Raw genomic sequence first — 26006 nt, forward strand, 5'->3', positions numbered from 1 at the left:
TTATTCATGCCAAACAGCTGTCTAGCACTCGCTAATTGGTCCTGACAAATTATTGTTTTGCCCCCAACTCTAAGTTACACGCTTGTCATCGTTTTAGTTAATTTTTTTTTATCATAACTATAGTACTGTTTTTCTTTAATTGGTTAACTTAATTTGTCTTTTTTGATACCGTGTTATAGGTAGCATGTATAACTAACCGACATAAAGGCGTACATGTTATTAACCTAAGAAATACTCAGTTTAGCGCCCCGCAACGCGGGCGGCGCATAACTCTAGCTGCCTAACACTGGCTCATTAGTCCTGAAAAATTACAGTTTTGCCCTGAGCCCAAAATTACGGTCTTATCATCGTTTTTTTCATAGCAAAGTTATAGTAGTCTTTTTTTAATTGATTGAGAATTATTCGGCCATTGCCCCACTAGGTTTGCACCACAATTTATACGACGATCAACAGCGAAATACATGAGATATGCCCAACAACAGATGGCTAAGTTCCCAGTTCGTTTCCTCGCAATTACCAACAAAAATTCAGTATTGTACTATAACTAACATCCTACACAATATTTGCTTCACCAACTTGTATCTAAATGGGCATAATCTTTAACCATCAATATTTCGCTACATAGTTTTTTAGGAACTTGATTCAGGTCTTCTCCTTCTTGCCATGCTTGCCCGACCATAACACCGGGCCCTACATTCCTTACATATATCACAACGGCATCATTGAACGGCGATGGATGTTTCCCTGTAGATGAGCAAACGTAGTCCATGAGAAGACATTTTCACAATTTGGCTATTGTATATTACACATACACACATTATTACAAGTGTAAATAACATTAATAACATATGTAACACGTTAGACAAATAAAGCCCAAAACACGACATTTTTTTATAGAATTAACAATACTGTATTATGAATTTACATCCAGATAGTTGGTAAACAGGCAACAAGCTGCGCCGCTACCCCTTTTTGAATAGCAAAACTAAGCCTTTAAAAACTACGTCCATAGATCTCGGGGTCATAACATTACTGTGCATGACCCTTTGAACTCGACTAAGTAGGTCCACAGCCTCTGGCGCCAGAAAACCGAAAGTATCAAAAGCAAATGGGGCAAACACGACATTGAAAGTTGAAACATATATGTGAAAGTACTAGGTTAACCTGGCTTTGGAAACCCTTGAGGATACTCCTGTAAATCCAAAAGCCCATCCCCAAATTCATATGCCATATCACAAGGCTCCTCTGTTGACATCACTTCATTAACCTCTCTCACTGTGAAGTACAACGGAGCAAATGCTCGAGATGATCCACGGAAAACCGATGCATCTGAATATCAGGTAAATCATTAGAGTTGCAAAAAGATTATAAAAGAAAGGGAACCAAACTTTTAATATGAACGAGCTCAGCTCATATCCAAAGCTAGAGTGAGGAATTATTCAAGCTCGAGCTTGGCTCATTTATCGTTAATTTATTAACTATATATTATATATATACAAATGTAAATATTTTTATAAAAAAAATATAATTAGAATTTTACATATATAACATAAAATATATCATCTAGGTTCTTTTATCTTATACTATATAGTATATACATAATTATTTTTATTATGTAATAATGTAATATATACTTATTATATTAAACAAAAACTGTCATCTTTGTATAAATAATCAAACTAGGTATATGAAGCTCAAGCTCGGTTATTAAACAAGCTTATTTTAGGCTAGAGCTCGTTTAAGCTCGGCTTGATGTTGGGTAGATAATGAGTAACACGACTCTATATGGTCAGTAAATTGATCAACATATCATATCAAGAAATTGACGAGTACAAAGATTACCAATAACTCTTCCAAAGGTTTGACCATCGATGCAGCAGAATAAAGCCTGACATTAAAAACCAAATCCCCAACAAAAAAGAGTAAAATGTTTATATGATAAACTACGAACTTTTAATAAGTGCTGCGATTCTGCAAATAATGAAACAGATTTGCAGCTGAAACCACTTATAGAACAGATAACTGACCGTCTTGAAGTAATTAATCCAGGCGACAGCCAAAGGCCCTGTTTTAAAAAAGCTCAATGGCATAAGAATAATGCAAGGAAAAAAGAATACAAAACCGTTATATATACAATAATAAGCCCTTGTTGACATCACATGCTAATATCGGATAATTTATGTAACGTGCTAAACATTTACAAACAAGTTTTGATCTTTCCAAGAATTAAGTAATATGGTATGCGCACTGTAGTTGTAAAACATCCGATTTATACCTCCATTTGTTCTGCAGTGCCAAAATTCAAGCAACTTTGCATCAGATTTACCATCAAGCAACCTAGATGAACTTTTCTTTGCTAACTTTGAACTATCATATCTTGTGCCTGCTACCTCCCAAGCTCTGGTAATAAGTCTAAACAAGCGTCCCAACAAAAAAAGGGTTGAATGACACTGTTTGATCACGCATATTACAAGATATAACTACTGCTGAAACATTTCTTACTAAAAGGGAAAAAAATACAAATTTCAAAGAAAGAAACCTGGGATTGAGCAGGGTCAACAAACGGTGTCTCCTTTCCTCTGGGATGTCATCAATTTTTTTCCTGATAATAACATATAAATATCTAGGCGTTGAGCTAAGATTGTAACAACTAAAAAGCAAGGTAAGAGACTACAATCACATAAACAACATCAAAACCGTAACAGAAGATATATTAGGACCATAAGAAATATATGGCCTCAAACACCACCAACGCGTTTTGGGCGCATTGATGGTGAACGAGAGAGCTCCGCATTAAGCGGCCTACTGGGAAGTCTTCACTCAGACTACCAAAACTAAATCTGCAAGCTCATCGTGGGCAAAATGAACACTATCGTCTATCGGTCTGTATGATGAGTCGAATGTTACAAATGCACTTGAAAGAAACACATATGCTTTACTACAATAATAATAAAACTTGGCATACCATGTGTTTCTAATGTTCTTTTCCTAATTCCTAGTAACATGTTTTCTAAAGTTCAAAACTTCAAATCACTGAAGATTTTAACTGTCATCAGATTTTAAGTTAGAAAGAAGTAAAGAACTACATCAAGAATAGCTTAGAATGAGCCCAAAACCCTAATTCATATCTTAACACTGATGCCCAACAATTGGCATTTCATCAAACACCTAGAGTGCAACCTAAATTAAAAGATTGTGATGCCCAATGGCTGCAGAATAAGTCAAAGAAGAAAGTAATAATAATACCAAAGATAGGCAGCTGGATTGTAAGTAGAAGGGTCTATTGGAATGAGTTGTTTAGGTGGGTCAAGAAACGAGACGACGTCCCGCTCGTCGTAGTAAGAAATTTCACCACCGGGCAGCACCTGGTAAGGTTTATCATCCCATGGCGACACGTGCACGGAACACACCGTTGTGGTAGTCTTCTTTTTATGGATGCTGTTAATGGTGTTGGGTACACACAGTCTCCTGGAAAGTTTCAGGTGGTTTGAAGGTTGTAGGTGAGGATATGGTGGTTTTGTTAGGGTGTAGAGTTGGCGGTTTGGTTGCAGGTGCAGTGAAGATGAAGATGGACAGTAGAACACGCTCATTTTCACAAGTTTGATGAGTTGAGCATCACACACCGGCTGCAATTCGATTGTATGGCATATGTGTTCGCGGAGATGCCCGTGAACAAAGATTAGGGTGATCTCTAGGGGGAGTTTTCAAATGAGAGAAAAAAGATTTCAAAGGAAACAATTTTTAAAGTTCGAGTTTTATTTAAGAGTTAAATGCTTGGTTGGTCACTGTGGTTTGCAAAAATTGCAGACTTGGTCCTAGTGATTTACTAATTACATGTGTGGTCCTAAAACTTTTCAAAAATACACTCGGTTGGTCCTCAGCCCTAACCTCAGTTAGATTTCTCAGTTAACTATGTGTGAAATGACTATATTACCCTTAAACAATTAAAAACCTAAAACTAAGAATTAAAAAATTAAACCCCCCCCCCCCCCCCCCCGCAACCTTCATCATCTGCACCACCATCATCATTTTTATGGGTGTGTGAAGATGAAGTCTCTGATTTCATCTTCAACCTAAAGAACACCTTATCCCCTCAATTTTCATTTCTCTGCAACTCTATCTAAACACCCACACAAGAAAACCCTAACACTTTTGAAAAATTCCAGGTACACATAACCAGATCCTCATCATCTTCTCCATGAAGAAACCCTATAACCCAAGCCAAACACCCTCTCGGTCACCCTCTCTCCTTCTTCCTCCTCTCTACGGTGACCGGCCGGCCACCACAGTTGGTAGCGACGCGTGATGGTGGCGGCGGATGGGTGCTCCAATCGGAACAGGGAAGCGACGAGCCGACAGGTGGCTCGACGGCCGGCGACTAGCCGGTGAGGTTTTCTGATTTCCGGTAATGGAAGCGACGACGGAGACATAATCAGAGAGCCGGAGAGAGAAAACGGGGAGTTAGTTTTGGCTCAAGTTTCAGCTTCAGTTTTGGCTCGGGTGACGGTACGGTTTTGGGCTAGTCGATTCGGGTTCATGTTCGGGTGTGGTCTTTGTCATGTGAAGATGAAGTCTCTGATTCGCCGGAGAAACCGAACGGCCGACAGGTCGCTGGAGATGGCGATGAAGATGATGCAGGTTGTGGTGGGGTTTTTAATTGTTCAAGGATAATATAGTCATTTCACACATAGTTAACTGAAAAATTTAACTGAGGTTAGGGCTGGGGACCAACCGAGTGCATTTTTGACAAGTTTTGGGACCACATGTGTAATTAGTAAACCACTAGGACCAAGTCTGCAATTTTTGTAAACCACATGGACCAATCAAGTATTTAACTCTTTATTTAAGATGAAAAGAAAGAATTTGGAAGTTTTATTTTTCATTTAACGAATCAAAAGAAAAAGAAAGGATTGAATGATATAAAAAAGAGTAAGGCAATGTTTGGCTAAGCTTTTTCAACCCAACTTATGACTTACTTAATCAAAAAGCTAAAAAGGAGTTTTAGTGTTTGGCAAATCTAAAAGTCCTTTTCAAAATGACTTTTTGAGAAGGAGAAAAAGTTATCAAAAATTCATTTTTGAGAAGTTAGAATGTTGTGACTTTTTAAATCAACTTATTGACTTATTAGCTTTTAGTCATTTTACATCAAAAGCTAAGCCAAACACTTTTTAAAACACAACTTATTGACATATTGGCTTTTCCCACCCTATATAAGCTAATCCAAAAACTTTTTTTAAAAACTCCTTCTCAAAAAGTAATAAGTCAAAAAGTCCTTTTCACAAAAGACATTTTTAAGTAAAATAAGCTTAGCCAAACATGCCCTAAACTGCAATTTTACCCCATGGGGTTTAGGCCAATTGGCACTCTGACCCCCCTAACGAAATAATTACAATTTTACCCCCTAACGTTTGGTGTTATGTTGCAAGTTTACCCCATGCTGTCTAATAAGTTAACAGATCTGTTAACTGAAATGTGAAATGACCATCTTACCCTTTCATATTACCCCCTATGGTTTGTTCTACTCTGTAATATTACCCCCTGATGTAAAATGACTAATTTATCTTTTCTTATTACCCCCTATGGTTTGTTGTACTCTGCAATATTACCCCCTTGAATTCAGACAGGTCTCCTCCAATCACTTCTTCCCCTTTCCTAGTGCTATTCTCACAGTTTTCTTCTTCTTGTACTTCACCATCAGGAATAAATAGAATATACACAAGGTTGGCACCACACTCACATACCATCATCCTTCCTTTCTCCACATATATTACCACATTGACTTCATCACCAACATCTAATATGTTCCCAATTGGCCAGTAGCTTAACCACACAACATCTTCATCAACTTTGGATTTGCAATACACCACAGGGTTGTATACCCAAGTAAGGCCCTTGGCTCTATTGCTGATTTTGGCAAACAAAAAAGGGACTTCATACTCACCTAAAGATCTGTATAAACAACTAACACTTAATCCTTGGATCCTGTTTTTCTGGGGATGAGAAGGCACAAGAAAGCATAAGAAATCGGATAATGACGTATACTTATATGTTGCCATTATTTTATCCTTTATGCCTTGCAGATAGGTGCTCATTATACCTCTGTTTCTGAAAAAGCCACTTTCTTTGTAATTTGAAGTTGCAATTTCAAGTGGGAAACATGCACTGTTTCAATGGGGAACTAATTTGAAGCCACTTTCTTTCTGAAAAAACCGTCTTCTTTCAATGGGAAACATGCTCTGTTTCTGAAAAGCCACATTGATTCTTAATTTCAAGTTGCAATTTGATTTCTTTAATGTTATAACCTGAACAAAAAAAGGTAAAGAATCATGGGTTTTGTTTCTTGATTCTTAATTTCAAGTGGGTAGTGATTATAACTGTTATTTTGTTGTTAAAAATATGTTTTTTAGTTATTTGAACTAATACCCAGATGTTGTTTGTCTACTGATAAATAAGTTGCAGTTTGATTTCTTTAATAATGCCCGCCATCGAGATGAAGATCGCCGGAGATGAAGATCGCCGGAGAAGAAGATCGCCGGAGATCTGGAGGAGCGGTGTGGGAAGGTGGGGGTAAGAGTGCTAGGAGTCTCAAATGTATAGGGGGTTGTAATGTGTAAGAAACAAAAGTATAGTGGAAATGACCTATAGACCCTTTGACCATTACTTAATTATGTTGACTTTTAACAGAAGTTGTTCACAAGGGGTAAACTTGCGACATAACACCAAACGTTGGGGGGTAAAATTGCAATTATTTCGTTAGGGGGGGTCAGAGTGTCAATTGGCCTAAACCCCAGGGGGTAAAATTACAGTTTACTCTATAAAAAAATTGTGTTTCTGAGTTTTCTTTAAAGAATGAAATAGAGTGAAATTAATTTATTCTTATTTCCTTCATTTTAAATACTTCCAAAATAGGAGAGATTTGGAAGGAAAGGATTTCAATACATAAAATCTTAAGTTTTTCCTTTCATTTCTGTCGAATTCGGGAACACGATAGTAAATTTAATCTTTTCTTTTCACTCCCTTAATTTTTTTCCTTAATTCATTTTCTCTTCTTTTCTTTCGTTTATTAAACTCGGAAACACATTTTAGGAGAGAAAAAAGTGAAAATGGGAGGTTTTGGGCTTAAAAAAGCATCCTTCCAATTTGGATAAGAAAAGAAAGAGATGGCATCCTTTTTTTTCTCTCACTAAGTTAACTCGTGAACACACCGTTAAACTCATCTCATCTTATGGCACTTAGTAGATTATAGATATTGTGGAAGCCAAAATCACTTGTGTGACGTGGCAGCTAATTAGTATCCTTTCTGACGTGTCTCCGGCCACCGGAATAACCTATAAATAGACACCGTTAGCCTTGTCACGGAGCACCTGGGGGTGTATCCGTGACCAAGCTCCGACATGAGAATAAACGGTCATTTTTGTCATCTAAAGGACCAATTAATAGCGACCAATTGATTAATCGAAATGTGTTTGGTGCATTCAATGTGTATGAGTTTATTCGGGGAATTTTTGTATGTTTTCAGTATAAAGAAGATACCTTTATGGGCAGGACTCTTTACCCGATAACATCCTTTTTGCAGAGGACAAAAGGGATGTTCTTCAGGGCAATCGTTTTACCGGACAATTTTTGTAGGATCATGGAGATCTTTGTATTAAATGTTTCCTTTCTCTCTACGTTTATTGTCTCCATACCGCCTCATGGAGAAACCATTCACAACCGTTGGTCTCAGGGGCATTTAATGCCTTGGTCCGGATACATCGGATTGGGTTATATCTTTCTTTCGACCGAAACAGTGATCCTATTATCACATTAGGCTGGAAAGGCCTTTAGTTGACTCGCACGCTCTTGGGCTTTGGTCGTGTTAACTTAGTCAGGAAGAGTGAAGTGGGCCCAGGCCCAGTCTTCGGGTCTTTTGTAATGGGCTCAGAGATCAGGAAGAGAGTGACTATGTTGGTATGTGAAGATATCTATGTTTTGCTACAACAAATCTTTTAAAGCACTCTTACACTTGTCCGTTGAGAGCTAATTCTTACTGCTTGCTCTGGGAATCTCTCATTGAGTATCCATTCCTCTACCCTTTCTTCCTTTGAGTGTTGTTGATGTGTGCAAAATGCAACATATAAATTACATCAAATGAGGCATAAAACTAACCCTTTTTAAGTACTAATGTTGGAAAAAGTGTGTTTTTGTTTTCCTTTTGTATTTTCAGGATTAAATGAGCTCAAATTAACAAAAGAAGCAAAAATACAGCTAAATCTAACATAAATACAAGAAAAGGAACAAAAGTGGATTGCCCGACCCCTCGACAGCATCCTCCCAAACAAAACAGAGAAGGCAGAAGACTGAACACGCCCCGTGCTCAGCGAGCACGGGGCCGTGCCCAAGAAGCAGCAGAAAAGACAAACCTATAGAAGCTTCTATTGCTCACCACAGGGGCGTGCCCAGTGAACACGGGGGGCGTGCCCAAAGTACTGCAGGCGCATTAATTGTAATTGCGAATTGCAATTAATGAGGAGAGATAGTGTCAGACGGGCACGGGGTCGTGCCCAGCGGACGCGGGGCCGTGCCCAGCGGACGTGGGGCCGTGCCCAGGCCTCTGTTCAGCCTATAAATAGGAGTGCTTAGCTTCATTGCAACTCATCCCTTGGCACACCACCTCTCTCACACTTCATCCACCACCCACCACCATCACAACACCATCATCCACCACCATCATCCACCACCATCATCCATTGTCCATCGTAGAGTGTGTGAGTCGTCTCGGGATCCAAGATTGATCGTAAGAGTTCTTGACAATCAAGGCCATGTTTGCCTAAGTCTCTTACATCACTTGGTGAAGACAAGTGTTTAGTATAATACTTTTTATTTTTAATCTTTTGCACTTTTTATTTGGTTTTGTATTAATGACAAACTAGTTGCTTATGTTGAAGGTGACTTTTCCTTATCGTTTGTCCGTGGTGTCTTGGCATTATTTTACTGTCTATATAAAATAAAAGATTTTCACCATTCATATCTCCACGGTCTATATAGAGGTATGTTGGCTACCTGGTCGGGGATTAAGGGAACGGTTTGGTAAAGGTCTTGCCCTTGTTCAGCGTTTAGAGGTCCTGCAAGGGACCTGGGTCAAATTTAGCAGGACCTCCTTCAATACCCAAAGGTATTGGATGGCGGGGGTCCAAACTCTTTGATCCCCTCATAAGTTAACTATTATTAATACTATAACCCGGCTATTTAGGACTGTATCCCTGCTGACTCAGACTACTTAGTCGAGGGTAACATCACCTCCAAAAGAGGGGCCTACCATAATTTGCATTAATAACTTAATTCATTATCTTTCAATAATCCGACCCTTTAGGATTGTATCCTTGCTGACTCAAACTACTGGGTTGAGGGTAACGTCGCCTTCAAAAGAGGGGCCTACTACAATAACTAAGATAATCTCTTAAACAAGTGCAAAAGTGCGAAAATAATCAAAGGTTATACTAATACACGAGTCGGATCCAAGTGATTCATCTTGTCTATCTGTTTTTATTTTTTTTATTTTATTTTTCAGCATTTAGTTAGTTTTATTTTCTTAGTTTAAAAATCTTTTCTAACATTTTGATTTGATTAGACGTTGAGGATAAACCGGTACTAAAAGCTCTTGTGTCCTTGGACGACCTCGGTATCTTACCAACACTATACTACGCCCACGATGGGTGCACTTGCCCATATGTGTGTTTAGTGTTAGTAAATATCGTGTTTTATAAATTTAAAACTTGGCTAAAAAGTGTAAAAAGGGCTTAAAAATATATACCAAAAAAATATTACACTACACGCACATCAGTTGTCCTGACTCCTTCTTAGATACTGATCACTGTGGATGATCTTACCCATGCCAGCCCCTTCGGTTGTATCGTTGTATGGTTTCGTATTTTTGGTCCCTGAAGCATGTTTCGGGTAATGATACGTTGAGTATGCCCCCTAAGAAGTTGTAAGTTCTTCATTTTTTATAAAGTTTTCCAGATACTTCCCTTTATCCAAAAAAAAAGGCTTTTGAGATTGAATTTCCTTTTGTTTCTCTTACTTACGTGTACTAGGCTAGTGGGTGTTTAGTTGTTATCTTCTTCAATGTGTAAGCCTATAGGCAATAGATGTTATGAGTTGAGTTATGAAGTTATGAAAGAAATGATGAATCAATTCTCTTCCAAAAATCTCTACATTATCTCAAGCTCCTATCTATTTTCTTTGGACCACTTGATTACGATTCCGGTTCGTATAATAGTACCACTCATGAATCAACACAACATAAAAAATAAGCCAAATCATCTACATCTACGAAACTATCAAGGCAATGTGATTTAGCATACATATGATAACCAATTGATATGTTCTGCAAAAGCCCAAAAAGAAATTCATAGCTAGATTATAACTCATGAAGCATAAGATGGTTTCATAAATTTGTACAATGAATGGTGAACGAGATCTTAACTTTCAAAATTACTCTAGTCGATGTTGATCGGTTCTGTTTAAACATAAGGGAAAACATGAAAACATACCTGTCACCGCAGACAGTGCATTGGAGAATCCAGTGAGGGAAGAAGACATGGAGTTCGACATCTTTGTCAAGGTGATCTGGTTCCTCCTTAGGGTGCTGACTGATGATGGCGATTATGAAAACCGATAAGGAAATTGGTTATGGAGAGGGAGGTCGAATATGATGTTATGTTGATTAGGTTATCTGTCTAAGTGTGTAATCTTTTAACCTCTACATAAGTCTCCTTATATATGCATTCATGAGGAAACTTAATTAGTTAATAAGGGTAATATGGTCCATCAACAATTACCAACTAATTACTTAATAGGTTATTATATATTTTGATCTATATTATGTAAATGATTATAATGGCTACTTGATTAAATATTAAACATAATATATTTAATCTTACATTCTCCCACTTAGCCGAGTAATCATTTACTATGAGTATTAGATAAGCCTGATCAGGAGTTAACACTCATTTTAGCCTTAAACAAGTACTATAGAAGAGAAATACAGTCGTTGAATCATTATGCGACTCAGGACCCCCATTAGTCATACTATAGCCTTAATTTAAAACCTAATCGTTATGATCAAAATACGCATAAGCCCTTTTTTTTGATTTGTAACTTTATTTGTCTATATGCTATTATACCGGTTGAACATATTCTAAGAGACATACAAAATCAAACTGAGGAAATTTCATTAATCATAAAACATAAGCTAGTACAATATGCTAAACAAGGTCTTTACTAAATCCCATATTCCGAACATGTCACACCCCGATTTCCACGTGTCTCACCGGTGGGCCCGGTGGGGGATTACCGTGACGATGTTGGCAACAATATAGTCAAACCACACAATTATATAATGCACAGCGGAAGCTTAAAGATAAATAAATATATTTCAACCTCTGATTGTAATATCAAATGTATTACAGAAGTCGAATGTATCCACAGCGGATCAAAATAAATAAATATTGTTCATTCAGATACGGCATCGAGTTTGCGAGACTATGTACGATGCTTAGGCAGCTAATACCAGCCAATTTCGTCTAGTACCTGCACTTAATCTTTTTGGGGAAAATACGTCAGTTTACACTGGTAAATACATTCAACTGACACATTTGAAAATGTTTAGTAAAAATTGATTTGAATGCACAAGGCACAAACTCTTTTATAACTTGGGAAAATTATAATAAAATCTTGTGAACGTTTTACATGTTCTTTTATGCGTTCAGTAGCCCGGGTCGTGCCGGGTTAAAGATTTATAGACACACCACATTGCGTAAAACCGTAGTATAAAAACCAACGGCTACGTCTTTTAATTTAATGTCGACACTTTATACCGGGTGTACGCCTACACCGGGATGTCGATGGTCGTGGCCATTTCGTAAAATGATGCCAAGGATATCCGGGACAACGGTCATTAAACCCCCCAAAGGCTTATAAGCAACAAAACTGTTTAAATGAGCCGATCATATTATTTAATTAACCACCTAAGCGATGGAAGAATATAATGCTCAATCAAGCGGTATTAATATACCGTAACCCAAGCCCATATAGGGGAAATAAGTTAAAGTATTTACCTTTGCAAGTATATTTCCTTAATTTGGATTAAATCACCGATAGCTTTTACTGGGGCTCCTAATCTGGAACGAAGGTTTTAATTAACCTCTTAGAATCCTAACGGGTCGTTATAATGGCCGTAGCCTAGACCGGTTGGTTCCGATATATATAGATATGGTTTAATCGCGCGAAAAGGCGAAAACCGAGAATGGAGTGTGATTCTGTCCCAACAAGTTCAGAGACTTGTTTTATATGGGTTAATGGTTCACACTCTGGATTTTGGGGTTCAAATGATATTATTTGACCCGTATCGGCTAATTTATGAAAACTAGTTTCATAAGCCGAACCGTGCGCGCAAAAGGCGAAACGGTTAACCATGAGAGTCGTACGCTTATTTCCTAAGTCAATATGCCTTAAATGGGTTGTGGTATCAGTAGGATACCTTCCGTGATGCCCGTAACGAGTTTAAGTTTATATTATGCCCCGTAGGGGCTTTTCGGTCATTTTAAAGACTTTAAAAAGGGCTTTTCGAGTTCTACAGAAAATCTGAGTTTCCCGAACAGCTTATAAAGCTTAAAATACTTTATTTATTATTTAAAACCAGTAGCAACTGGAATCGGGTCAAAAGACCTTGTAGAACTCATGTTTTGGCCAAAAAGGGCATATTCGGTATTTACCGAACCGTAGCCATAACCGCAGGTTATGAGCGAGGTAAAAATTATTAGAAGTCTTTAAAATTCCCAAAATATTATTTTAATACAGTGGGTAAAAGTTTTGGTGACGAAATCTTGGTTTAGATAGGTGTTATGCTAATTGCGCCGTTAATTACTAAAGTTTACTTTAAATGCGCCTTTTAGCATAACTCTCATTCTAGACCTCGGATTGACGTGAAACTTTACGGACATGCTTATAATTTAATAAGCAAGGTTCTGGTCCGTTCACGTGTCCGAAATACTCGTTTTAATTTCAAAAGGCCGTTACGGTCAACTTTTAGGCGAATGACGGAAATGCGCAAAAGACTCGGATAACTCATGAACCGATCACAGAGGTTTATACCAACATGTGACCTGGTCCTAAGAGAGTCCTAAGGTATATTTATACCTCACTAAAATGGGTCAGAACTGAAGTCAAAGCAAAAGTCAAACTTTTGCGACATTCGGCTCCGAACCGGTTCAATATAGCAAATGGTCGGTTCAAACGAGCGCAAACAAGTTTATATACTTAATATCATGTTTTATAAGTGTCAAAACAGGTTTCATAACATATACTTTACAGATTATGCATAAATCGCTAAAATAGCTTTCTGTTGACTTTTTAACCGCACGTTTGACTCGATATTTGACATAGTTAGAGTGGTGATCAGGGGGAACCCTTTTAGAGGTTTATTACCCACATAAATACCTACTCAAAACTACTTTTGATCCGTCATAAGACTGAACCATTTGCAAGTTATTGTATTGACAACCGTTAGTTACGACGGTTGTGTTTATAGGCTATAACTATGGAAATGTATGATCAAAATGGTTATGAACGACTTACAGAAGTGTGTTCTTGCTTATAGAGCAGAGATGGAAGCTAGAGAGCTCTTAGAATGATCAGATAGAAGTGTTTGTGTTGTGGTGAATGTTATGAACCAATGTGGCTATTTATAGTGTTCAAAAACCTTCAAGATCATTACAACACATGCTATACTTGATCATGGATCATGGGCAGGTGTCCCTAAGTGGTATGGGTCGTGTAGGGGGCACCCATGCTCCATTAATTGGTTGTTTGATCGTTCAAATGCTCCAAAAGGCAAGAAACTACAACTTTCTGCATCTGGGCACTTCACGCGACCCGCATGGGAGTTCCCATGCACTTTTACGCGGGTCGCCTGAGTTTAACAAATCAGACGCGTAATTGAGGTGGCTCGCGGCCCGCCTCAACTTAAGCCTAACCTTCACGCGGGTCGCGAGAGGTCTGTTTTTCAGATTTTTAAATCTTTTGTAATGATTATCAGAATCTGGTAATTAATAACGAAATCTTTCGTAATGATTTACCTGACCTTTCGGGTTTGAAGGGGTAACTTTGCGGTTTGGCCCTCGGTTATTTACCGATAGGGGCCTCGTGTTATTTACCCGCGTTGTTAAGTCCCCGGTTTATTTATTACTTATTCAGAAAGCCTTAACTTCTGTTATTGACGCTTTTAACCCTTCTCATACGAATCTGAGTATAACTCTCTTGTTTTAAGACGGAACTTAGCGGAATTTATATAGTATATTCTGGTGAGCGTATAATACTGTTACGAAGTCTTGGGAACGTTAAAGGGTCACTCAGAGGTAATATTAAACATGTTGACACAGTTAACCCCTGTAGTTCGAAATCTCTCACTTTCTTCCCCGTTTCGCTTCCGTACGATTTATGATTTATTCGTTTGAAGGTACAAGCATTTATTTAGGGTTACTATACAGTATATTTACCCTTGTTGATATTTATAACCCTCGAATTTATATACTTTCAAGGTTTGTCAAAATTAGTCCTTTATTTAATATAAATGCCACGTGTAATCAAATGACACGTGTTAACACATTATTGGACGCAAAAATTCGAGGTGTTACATCCTCACCCCCTTAAAATAAATCTCGACCCGAGATTTACTCAAATAAATAGGGGTACTTTTCTTTCATTGTAGCTTCGACTTCCCACGTATATTCAGAACCTCTACGAGCATCCCATTTGACTTTTACAATCGGTACGTGCTTTCTGCGAAGCTTCTTCACCTGTCGATCTTCAATCGACAAAGGTTTTTCTATAAATTTTAAGCTCTCATCTATATGCACATCTGTATGCGGAATCACCAACGATTCATCGGCGAAGCACTTCTTGAGATTGCAGATGTGGAACACGTTATGAATTCCATTGAGCTCTTCAGGCAAGTTCAACTTATAGGCAACTGATCCGACCCGTTCAATGACCTCAAAAGGTCCTATGTATCTCGGACTCAGTTTGCCTTTCTTGCCGAAACGCATCACCCCCTTCCAGGGTGATACCTTAAGCAACACCTTTTCACCTACCTCAAAGTGAAGATCCTTACGTTTTGGATCGGCGTAGCTTTTCTGCCTATCACGGGCAGCCTTGAGACGTTCCCGGATCTGGACAATCTTGTCCGTTGTCTGGAAAACAATCTCTGGTCCCGATAATTGGACCTCTCCTACTTCCGCCCAACAAACAGGCGATCTACATTTCCTACCGTATAATGCCTCGAAGGGCGCAGCCTTTATGCTGGTGTGGTAGCTATTATTGTAGGAGAATTCGATCAGGGGTAGGTTCTTATCCCAGTTACCACCTAAATCGATCGCACATGCACGAAGCATGTCTTCTAGCGTTTGGATAGTACGCTCACTTTGACCGTCCGTCTGTGGATGGTAAGCCGTACTAAAGTTTAAACGCGTGCCCAAAGATTGCTGGAAACTCTTCCAGAAGTGAGATGTGTATCTAGTATCCCTGTCGGAGATAATAGACACAGGTATGCCGTGTAAGGCTACAATCTTATCAACATAAAGTTGGGCTAACATATCGGAGCTATACGTCTCCTTGATGGGTAGAAAATGAGCCGATTTAGTCAGCCTATCGACTATGACCCATATTGTATCGTTTCCTTTCCTGGTTTTGGGTAACTTGGTTATAAAGTCCATAGTTACGCATTCCCACTTCCACTCGGGAAGCTCAGGCTGTTGTAGCAAGCCAGACGGCTTTTGGTGCTCGGCTTTGACCTGAGCACAAGTCAAGCACTTTGCTACATGGGCGGCTACAGACTTTTTCAAGCCTATCCACCAATAATTTGCTTTTAAGTCTTGGTACATCTTGTCAGCACCAGGATGGACTGAGTATTTGGAACTATGGGCTTCCTGGAGGATAACATCTCGTAGTCCTCCATAAATTGGAACCCATATACGTCCGTTTAACCTAAGGATTCCATCCTTGCTAAGAGTCAACTGCTCCTCAGTTACTCCCAGCTTTTCATTAGGATAATTAGCTTCCAACACAGCCTCTCGCTGTGCAGCTAATATCTTTTCAATTAAATTGTTCTTGACTTCAATGCTCTTGGCATTGATTCGAATAGGTTTTACCCTTTCCTTTCTGCTCAAGGCATCGGCGACTACATTCGCCTTGCCGGGATGGTACCTGATCTCGCAGTCATAATCATTCAGGGTTTCCATCCAACGGCGCTGCCTCATGTTCAACTCCTTCTGGTTGAACAGGTGCTGGAGGCTTTTGTGATCAGAATAAATCACAAATTTAATACCATAAAGGTAATGCCTCCACAATTTCAGTGCAAATACAATGGCACCCAACTCCAAATCATGGGTGGTGTAATTCTTTTCATGCACCTTTAATTGCCTTGAAGCATAGGCAATCACCTTGCCCTTCTGCATAAGCACACACCCCATACCCGTGTGTGATGCATCGCAGTAAACTACGAATTCACCTGTACCTTCTGGTAATGTCAGCACAGGTGCGTTGCTTAGCTTCTGCTTCAGTATTTCAAAGGACTCTTGCTGCTTTGGGCCCCAAATGTACTTTTCTTTCTTCTTGGTCAAGGAAGTCAAGGGCGCAGCAATCCTCGAAAAATTTTCAATAAATCTCCTGTAGTATCCTGCTAACCCCAGGAAACTACGGATTTCGGTAGGCGTCTTTGGCTCTTGCCAGTTCATGACTGCCTCTACTTTAGCGGGATCCACTTGGATACCACGCTCGCTCACAACGTGACCTAAAAATTGAACCTCTCGTAGCCAGAATTCACATTTCGAGAATTTGGCGTAGAGTTTCTCACGCTGTAGTAATTCAAGAATGCAACGGAGGTGCTTCTCGTGGTCTGCTTGGTTCTTGGAATATATAAGGATATCGTCGATGAAGACTATGACGAATTTGTCCAAGTACGGCTTGCAAACGCGGTTCATGAGATCCATGAACGCAGCCGGTGCATTTGTGAGCCCAAAAGGCATCACTAGGAACTCGTAATGACCATAGCGAGTCCTAAATGCAGTCTTGTGTACATCTTCATCTCTGACCCTTAGTTGATGATAGCCCGACCTCAAGTCGATCTTCGAGAAATAGCTTGCTCCTTGCAGCTGGTCGAACAGATCATCGATCCTTGGTAAAGGATATCTATTCTTTATGGTAACTTTATTCAGCTCTCGGTAGTCGATGCACAACCGCATCGATCCGTCCTTCTTCTTTACAAACAGGACAGGAGCTCCCCAGGGAGATGAACTAGGTCTGATAAAACCTTTCGCCAGCAGCTCATCCAACTGGGTCCTCAGTTCTTTCATTTCCGTTGGAGCTAGCCTGTAAGGCGCTCTTGCTATCGGAGCTGCTCCAGGAATGATGTCTATTCTGAACTCCACTTGTCTATCTGGTGGCAAACCAGGTAGTTCTTCAGGAAAAACCTCGGGATATTCAGAAATGACAGGAAGATCCTCGATCTTCAGCTTCGGTTCTTCCATTATCACCTGAGCCATGTAAATTACGCAGCCTCTGTTCAAACATCTAGAAGCTTTCAGCATAGATACGTCTTCGGGCAACCCGTACTGCGTATCTCCTCGAATGGCAAGAGATTCACCACTCGGAGTCTTTAAAACTATCTGCCTCTTGCCGCAAATGATTTGGGCCTGATTACGAGATAACCAGTCCATGCCTAGCACAATGTCAAAACCCGCTAATTTGAAGGGAAGTAGAGATAAAGGAAAAGAATGGTTCCTAATGGACATTTCACATCCTTCTAAAACAGTAGAGACGGTTTCGATCGTGCCGTCTGCTAACTCTACTTCGTATTTCACGTCAAGGGTTTTGATTGGCATATTTAATAGTTGGCAAAATTTCTGGTCTACAAAGGACTTATCAGCGCCAGAATCGAATAGTACTCTTGCAAATATATTATTTACGAGAAAAGTACCTGTAAGCACATTGTCGTCCTTAACCGCTTCCTTTGCATCCATGCGAAAAACTCTTGCATTTGACTTCTTTGTCTCTTCCGCCTTCTTGGCATACTTTGGGCAGTTACTCTTGATATGCCCCTTTTCATTACAACCATAGCAGGTTGCATCCTTGATCTTCTTGCACTCCACAGTCTTATGATCCTTGGACTTGCATAGTCCACAGGAAGAAGTCTTTGATTGCGACTGTGAGTTCGAGGCAAATCTGCATTTCCCAGAGTGGGGTTTCTTGCAGATTTTGCAGTTGGGCCTGTCACCAGCTTGCCCATCTTTCTTCGCCTCTGACCCTCTTTTGCCTTCACCGTTTCCACGGTGCTTCTTCCCTGATCTTCGTGAGGTATCATCCTCACGTTTTCTTTTCTCAGCCTCCTTGCTCCTTAGTGTCCTCAGACGGACAGCGTCTAAGGTGAGAGACAAGGAGAGGTCAGTAACTGACCTGAAGGTCGTCGGCCGAGAGGCCTTTACACTCGCCTTTATTGCGGGCTCCAAGCCCCCAATAAAACGGGCGATTCTTCTGGGTTCTGGTGTCACCAGGTATGGAACTAGACGAGACATGGTATTGAAACTCGTCAAATACGCCTGGCAGTCCAGGTTCGTCATCACCAGTGAGACAAAATCAGCCTCTATCTTCTCAACCTCGTGCTGAGGGCAGTAGTTTTCTTTAATGAGAGCAATAAATTCCTCCCATGTCATCTTGTACAAAGCAGACTTACCAGATGCCTGCACCAATGCCCTCCACCATGCCAGGGCCTCGCCCTTAAAAGACTGGGACACATACTTCACCACATCCCTCGCTGCACACCCGCTGATGTCCACAATAGTGTCCATCTCATCTAGCCAGGTGATGCAATCAACAGCACCTTTCTCCCCTGTGAATTCCCGGGGCTTACATGATACAAAGTATTTGTAGGTGCAACCCTTAGCACTGGATGCATCAGTATATTCTCTATCGCGATGAACGCTGTGCTCAGTGGACGAGTGTTTGTCGTCATCTTTCTTGGGTTCAGAGGGTGGTTTGGAGTGTGTCTTTGGTTTAGAGGGTGGTTTTGACACGGTTCTGCCTTGGGACTCAGTATATTGACGATCAAGAGCTGCCTGAACAGCATTGTCAATCAGAGCCTTTAGCTGTGCGCCTGTCAAATGCACTGGCGTATTGTCATAGTCATCTTCATTTGTGTGGCTGTTCTCTCCATTGGGATCCGCCATTGTAACTTGAATCTGTTACAGAAGATAACAAAATTTTATTTAGGCGATTATTATATAATTGTCTTTTATGACAATTTGTCAACCATGGTACAGAGACCATATTTGGTTAACTTATTTATTTCATTACATATCAGGATTTGAATATATCCTATTTCAACTATATAATTAGTATTGGCGGCATAAAGCCTAATCACGAGGATGTTTTATAATTTTTTGCCGAGATTTCAGAGAATCAAAGGCATAGAGATTTGAACCGTAGTTCTTTTATCTTCTTCTGACAGGGAGTCATAGACCACCACTGCCTTTTGTCTTTATAAGACAATTATTATGGCCCATAGGCACTACACCTCTAATGGATGTTTTAATATGGTTGGCCCGTAGGTACTACATCCCAAATGGATGTTTTTAATAAGGTTGGCCCGTAGGCTCTACATCACTAATGGATGTTTTTATAAGGTTGGCCCGTAGGCACTACATCACTAATGGATGTTTTTATAATACTGGCCCGTAGGCACTACATCACTAATGGATGTTTTAATAATATTGGCCCGTAGGCACTACATCACTAATGGATGTTTTAATAAGGTTGGCCCGTAGGCACTACATCACTAATGGATGTTTTTATAATACTGGCCCGTAGGCACTACATCACTAATGGATGTTTTAATAATATTGGCCCGTAGGCACTATATCACTAATGGATGTTTTAATAAGACTGATCACCTTCATTGGTGATTTAACCCATGATTTATAAATCATTTAGTTGGGTTTTGGAATCCTTAAAGGATTATTGTATAAGAATGACGTGCGTGATTTTTAACGAATCACATCTGCCATGATTGTTAACATGCGTACAGAGGTTAACATGGAATCAGAATCTTTTCAATTAGGTCGTACCATCTTGACTGGATCTTAAAAGACACCAAGCTAGGTTTCACCTTTTAAGATTCTTTTATATAGGCAGATCAATATAAAAGGAATGGTTTTGATTTATTTCATACATATTAAAACAAAACTCGTAACATACATTCCAAAATCTCAATTACAATTACATATTGCCCTAAACGGGTCTTTCAAATAGTACATACCTCCATAGAGGTTTTAAAATAAGTGACAAGTCCACGCAGGGACTAATATAATATAGGTGTCCATGCAAGGACTAAAGATAAGTCCACGTAGGGACTGAAATACGATAAGTGTCCACGCAGGGACTTATTTCATAGTAGAAATTACATTAGTACAACTATTAGGGGCTAGTGGTCACGTTTCTTCTTTTTGCCCTTTAGTAGGTTCGCCAAGCCCTTGAGAAATCCTCGGTGGCTTTTCTTCTCTTCCTCGAACTCTCTCTCCACACGATCTAGTCGATGGAGTATTTCTTCCTGTTCAGGAGGAGAGAAACGTGGTTGTGGCGCTTGATGCGGAACTGGAGGTCTGGGAGGTATTGGATACCCATGAGCTGAGTAGTCCGGTGGTCCCATGTTTCCATGTGCTCCGTCAGGGTAGCGCGCATTATATCTTGCCGACACCACATATGGGTCGCGCTCATAGCCGTAGTTGTATTGTGCTTGTGACGGTTCGAACGGGTTGTAAGCCGTTGGACCCGTGTAAGCAGGTATGGGTTGGTCATACCCAAATGGTGGCGAATTTTGTGCAGCTGGTGCGGAGTTCGCCTCCTGTATAGGACTTGAAGGTCCTTCTTCTCGTAGTGGCGGATAGTGGCTACTACTAGAATGTCGAGGAGTGCTGAAGTGGATACCCCCTCCTCCTCGTGTAGACATACGAGCATTTGTCCTCCTACGCCTTGGCGGATCAGGTATTACTGGTTGCGCCGGTGGCGGAGGTGGTGGCGTAACTGCCTCAAAGCGTGAATCCTCAGAGGGATCCTGTGGATGTCTCGGTTGTTGAGATGTCTGTTGAGGTGGCGTGTAGTACCACTCATGTCGGTCAAACATCGCTTGGAAACTGTCAGGTCCTTGATAGGGCGTTCCATGGAAGGATGACCCATCAGAAACTTCTATCGGATGCGTGGGCGTACCACGAGCTGGTTCAGTAGGATCCTCATCTTCCTCCATGGGATCTTCAGAAAAGTGGTCTTGTGGACCAAGCGGAACAAATCCTGAAGGTTCCTGTATGTAGTCAGCTGGATTAAACTGACCTATGTAGTATGGAGTAGGGTCGTCGTAATTCCGGTGCGATACCGAACGTTGTAGAGGTATGAAGGAAGGTTGTGACAGGTTGGTATCAGAGCCAACATTGAGTGAATTAAACACTATCCTATTGTGTTTAATCTCAATGACACAATTGCACATACTTGAGTCTAGACAAGAACTTAGGACAAATTCGAATTTTTATTCCAATTTTGTCTTTTCTTTTATTATTTGAATTTAAAGCTTTATAAAGCAGGAAAATGCCACCTGTTATATTCCGAGGAAGAGGAAGGGGAAGAAGAGGCAGAGGAGAAGTCGTGACATATTCTAAGAGACATACAAAATCAAACTGAGGAAATTTCATTAATCATAAAACATAAGCTAGTACAATATGCTAAACAAGGTCTTTACTAAATCCCATATTCCGAACATGTTCTTCGTAAACCTTAGGAGGGAGACCTTTAGTCATCGGATCCGTAAGCATATCTTTAGTACTAATATACTCGATACAAAGATTATTTTCCTCAAGTCGTTCACGTACGAACAGATATTTTGTATCGAGATATAAACCAGCTCCAGTCAAACTGTTACTGTTCGAGAAACTAACGGCAGCTGAACTATAACAATAAAGCTTCAATGGTCTAGAAATGGAATTAACGATTTTGAGTCCAGTGATCAGATTTCTAAGCAACATTCCATGACAGGTTGCGTTATAAACAGCAATGTACTCTGCCATCATGGTGGAAGTTGTGGTCAACTGTTGTTTATGACTCTTCCAAGAGATAGGGCCGCCTGCTAACATAAAGATATAGCCCGAAGTGGATTTCTTGTCATCTTTGCATTTGGCAAAGTCAGAAGTAGAATAGCCCACCACTTCTAAATGATCACTTCTTCTATAAGTCAGTTTATAGTCTTTCGTCCCTTGCAGATATCGTAGTACCTTCTTAGCTGCTTTCCAGTGATCTAAGCCAGGATTAGTCTGATAACGGCCTAGCATTCCAGCAATATAAGCGATATCTGGGCGAGTACAGACTTGAGCATACATCAGGCTCCCGATTACTGACGCGTAAGGTATCTGGCTCATTTGCTCCTTCTCAACCTCTATTGTCGGACACTGGAATGAACCGAAAACATCTCCCTTAACTACTGGAGCGACAGAGGGTTTGCACTATTGCATGTTATAACGTGTAAGGACACGATCTATGTAAGCCTTTTGAGACAATCCTAAGATCCCTTTGTGTCTATCTCGGTGAATTTCGATGTCAATGACGTAAGAAGCATCTCCGAGATCCTTCATGTCGAAGTTATGCGAGAGTAACCGCTTCGACTTGTGCAACATGTCTAAACTATTACTTGCCAATAGAATATCATCTACGTAAAGGACAAGTATAGTAAAGTTGCTCCCACTCATCTTGAGGTAGGTGCATTGATCCACTTGATTCTTCATACAACCTTGTTTCTTCATGACTTCATCAAACTTGAGGTACCACTGACGTGATGATTGTTTTAACCCGTAAATGGATTTCTTCAACTTACAGACTAGATGCTCCTGACCTTTAGGTTTAAAGCCTTCAGGTTGTTTCATGTAAACATCTTCGTCTAAGTCTCTGTTAAGGAAAGCAGTTTTAACGTCCATCTGATGTAATTCCAAATCAAAGTGAGCTACTAGGGCCATAATGATCCTTAATGAATCTTTACGAGAGACAGGTGAAAACGTCTCTTGATAATCAATTCCCTCTTTCTGAGTGTAGCCCTTTGCAACCAATCTCGCTTTGTAGCATTCAACGTTCCCATTCGGATCCAGTTTTGTTTTGAACACCCATTTACATCCTACGGGTTTGACACCGTTGGGTAATTCTAACAAATCCCAAACGTCATTTTTATTCATGGATTCAAGCTCATCAATCATTGCTTTATTCCATTCAGAAGACTGATCACTGCTAATGGCTTCATTGTAAGAGATAGGATCATTTAGCTTTCCGGGATCCATTTCAGTCAGGTAGGTAACATAATCATCCCAATTAGTAGGCCTTCTTTGCCTAGATGACCTCCTGAGTGGATTATCGGGTTCAGCGTTGTCTTGGTGTTAAGCGTTTGATGTGCCTTCGTCATGTGGTATAATGGGTTCTGATTATGGAGGTGAATTTGTAGTTGGTGCAGTAGCTTCAGGTACAGTAGTTGCATTGGGTACAAGAGGAGTAATCGGAGTAATGGTAAGCGACGAGTCTCTCCCCCCGCATCTTGTACTTCTTGCAATTCTTCGTAAGGGTTGGTACTGCTCCCACTGACCTTGAAATCCTCCAGGAACGCGGCACGCTTGGTTTCAACAATACGGGTGACATGGGAAGGACAATAGAAACGATAACCCTTTGAGTTCTCAGGATACCCGATAAAGAAACAGGTAACTGTTTTAGGGTCAAGTTTCCTTAGGAAAGGATTGTAAAGTTTTGCTTCAGTATTGCAGCCCCATAAATATATTTAAGACTCGGTTTCCTTCCTGTCTAGAGTTCATAAGGAGTTTTAGGGACAGACTTAGAAGGAACTTTATTGAGTATATGAACAGCTGCTTTTAACACTTCAGTCCAGAGGAATAATGGTAAATTAGTGTTGGCTAACATACTGCGCACCATGTTCATAAGGGTACGGTTTCTTCTTTCAGCGACACCGTTCTGCTGAGGTGTAACAGGCATGGTGTATTGGTTCACAATCCCCTGGCCTTTACAAAACTCATAAAATGGACCAGGAGCTTGACCCGCATCAGTATGTCTTCTATAATATTCACCGCCTCTATCTAATCTCACAACTTTAATCTAACGATCTAATTGCTTTTCAACTTCAGCCTTATAATCTTTAAAAGTTGCAAGAGATTCAGACTTTTCCTTAATAAGATACAAGTACATGTAACGAGAATAATCGTCAATGAACGTGACAAATGAAGTATGTCCTGTTATGCCAGCGATTTGGTAGGGACCACTAATGTCAGTGTGAATGAGTTCTAATAAATTAGAGCTCCTAGTGGCACCTTTCTTATTCGCTAATGTCATTTTACCTTTAAGACATTTGACACATGTTCCAAAATCAGAGAAATCGAGAGGATGTAAGACTTCATCCTTTACGAGACGATTTAATCGTTCTCTTGAGATATGGCCTAAACGTTGATGCCACAACATGGACGAGTCTCTAAGTCTCGTTTCTCTTTCATCTTTGTGAGTGATTCATTAATGTTATATGACAACAAAGATTTGTGAAAATTATCATCTAGTTCTAATCTATAGAGACCACCATCCAGAATACCAGTACCATAAAGAACAGAATCATAGAGGATAGAGAGTTTGCGATGACCATGGGAAACAATAAAATCATCCATGTCTAACTTTGGTCCTGATACAAGGTTCCGAGTTACCTCAGGAACATATAAGGTATCATAAAGTTTAATACATAAACCAGTTTTCATAAAATATTGTAATGTTCCAATGGCCTTAATCAGTCTATAAGGCTTAAAATATTTTATTTAATATATGAAATCAGTAGGAAATGGTTTGGTATCAAAATGTTATGTAAAACTCATTTTATTAGTAAAAAGGGCATAACCGACAATTACCGAGTCAACGCAAGAACCCTATGTTATGATCAGTTTAAAATTTAATAAAAATTTCCAAAAATCCCTAAATATTATATTATATTAGTAGGTATAAAGTTTGGTGTCAAAAATTGGGTTTATATAGGCTTTATGCCGAAAATGCCGTTTAATTAATAAAAAGGCTTCAATTTACGATATTGAGCATAACTCCTAATTTAGACCACAAAGTGATGTCAAATTTTTAGGACATGCTTATAAATCAGTAATAAAGGTTTTTGTCCTCTCACATTTTCAAAAATCTCGTTTTTATATCAAAAGGGCATAATGGTCAACTTTAAGCAATTAACGGAAACATGCAAATGATTTGGATTACAAAGGAACCATATAGTATAATCTCAGAGGGTTATACTAACATGTAATATGGTCCTAATGGAACCCTAAGGCATATCTAAACTAAGCTAAATCGGGTCAGAACTGAAAGTCAAAGCAAAAGTCTACTTTTGCGACTTTCGGTTGCGAACCGAGCCTAAACTCAGAATTGTCGGGTTGAACATGCATAAACATGTTCTTATATTATTTACCAAGTTATTTTAGTGTTAAAACATGTTCCATAACCTCTGCATTGCTAGTTATGAATTTATTCGCAAAAATAGGTTCTGTTGACTTTTTAATAATAAGTTTGACCCGACAATTGACCAAGTTAGAGTGATAATCAGTAGGTGCCCTCTTAAAAGTTTATTACCTACATAATTACCAACTCATAGCCACTTTCAATTCGAATAATGGTTGGACCATTAGTGATTAATCACTAAGTCAAAGCTTAATTACGATGGCTTTGACTTTTGGTCATTAAACTAATAAAACTTGAACTTAAGGAGCTAAGAACACTTACTATGGTCCTTAGCACGAATTTGGAACTTAAGAAAACTTACTTGAACTCCAGGAAGCTCCAGAGAAAGAGTTTTGAAATAAAATTTCAAGTGTGCAAATGACAAGTGAAGAACAAGGCCTTTATAT

At 39.6% G+C, this 26006-nt stretch overlaps 1 protein-coding gene across 1 annotated transcript; it reads right to left on the reverse strand.

The window, feature by feature from the left end:
* Nucleotides 1-418: 418 nt before the first annotated feature.
* On the reverse strand, nt 419-3727 carry LOC110886391. Its single transcript, XM_022134178.2, has 7 exons — nt 3247-3727; nt 2540-2602; nt 2276-2412; nt 2028-2065; nt 1843-1888; nt 1165-1329; nt 419-744 (listed from the first exon to the last, which is right to left on the reverse strand). The coding sequence occupies exons 1-7, from the start codon at nt 3588-3590 to the stop codon at nt 569-571; spliced, it is 969 nt and encodes a 322-aa protein (XP_021989870.1). The 5' UTR covers nt 3591-3727; the 3' UTR covers nt 419-568.
* Nucleotides 3728-26006: the final 22279 nt, after the last annotated feature.

This window comes from Helianthus annuus, chromosome 10 (assembly GCF_002127325.2).
Source record: "Helianthus annuus cultivar XRQ/B chromosome 10, HanXRQr2.0-SUNRISE, whole genome shotgun sequence".
NCBI classification, from domain to species: domain Eukaryota; kingdom Viridiplantae; phylum Streptophyta; class Magnoliopsida; order Asterales; family Asteraceae; genus Helianthus; species Helianthus annuus.

Coding starts and splice junctions, on each gene's coding strand:
- LOC110886391 (XM_022134178.2), bottom strand. CDS start 3,590: ATGAGCGTGTTCTACTGTCCATCTTCATCTTCACTGCACCTGCAACCA. Junction 2,413..2,539: donor TTGACCCTGCTCAATCCCAG/GTTTCTTTCTTT, acceptor ACGCTTGTTTAG/ACTTATTACCAGAGCTTGGG. Junction 2,066..2,275: donor GCACTGCAGAACAAATGGAG/GTATAAATCGGA, acceptor TTTTTAAAACAG/GGCCTTTGGCTGTCGCCTGG.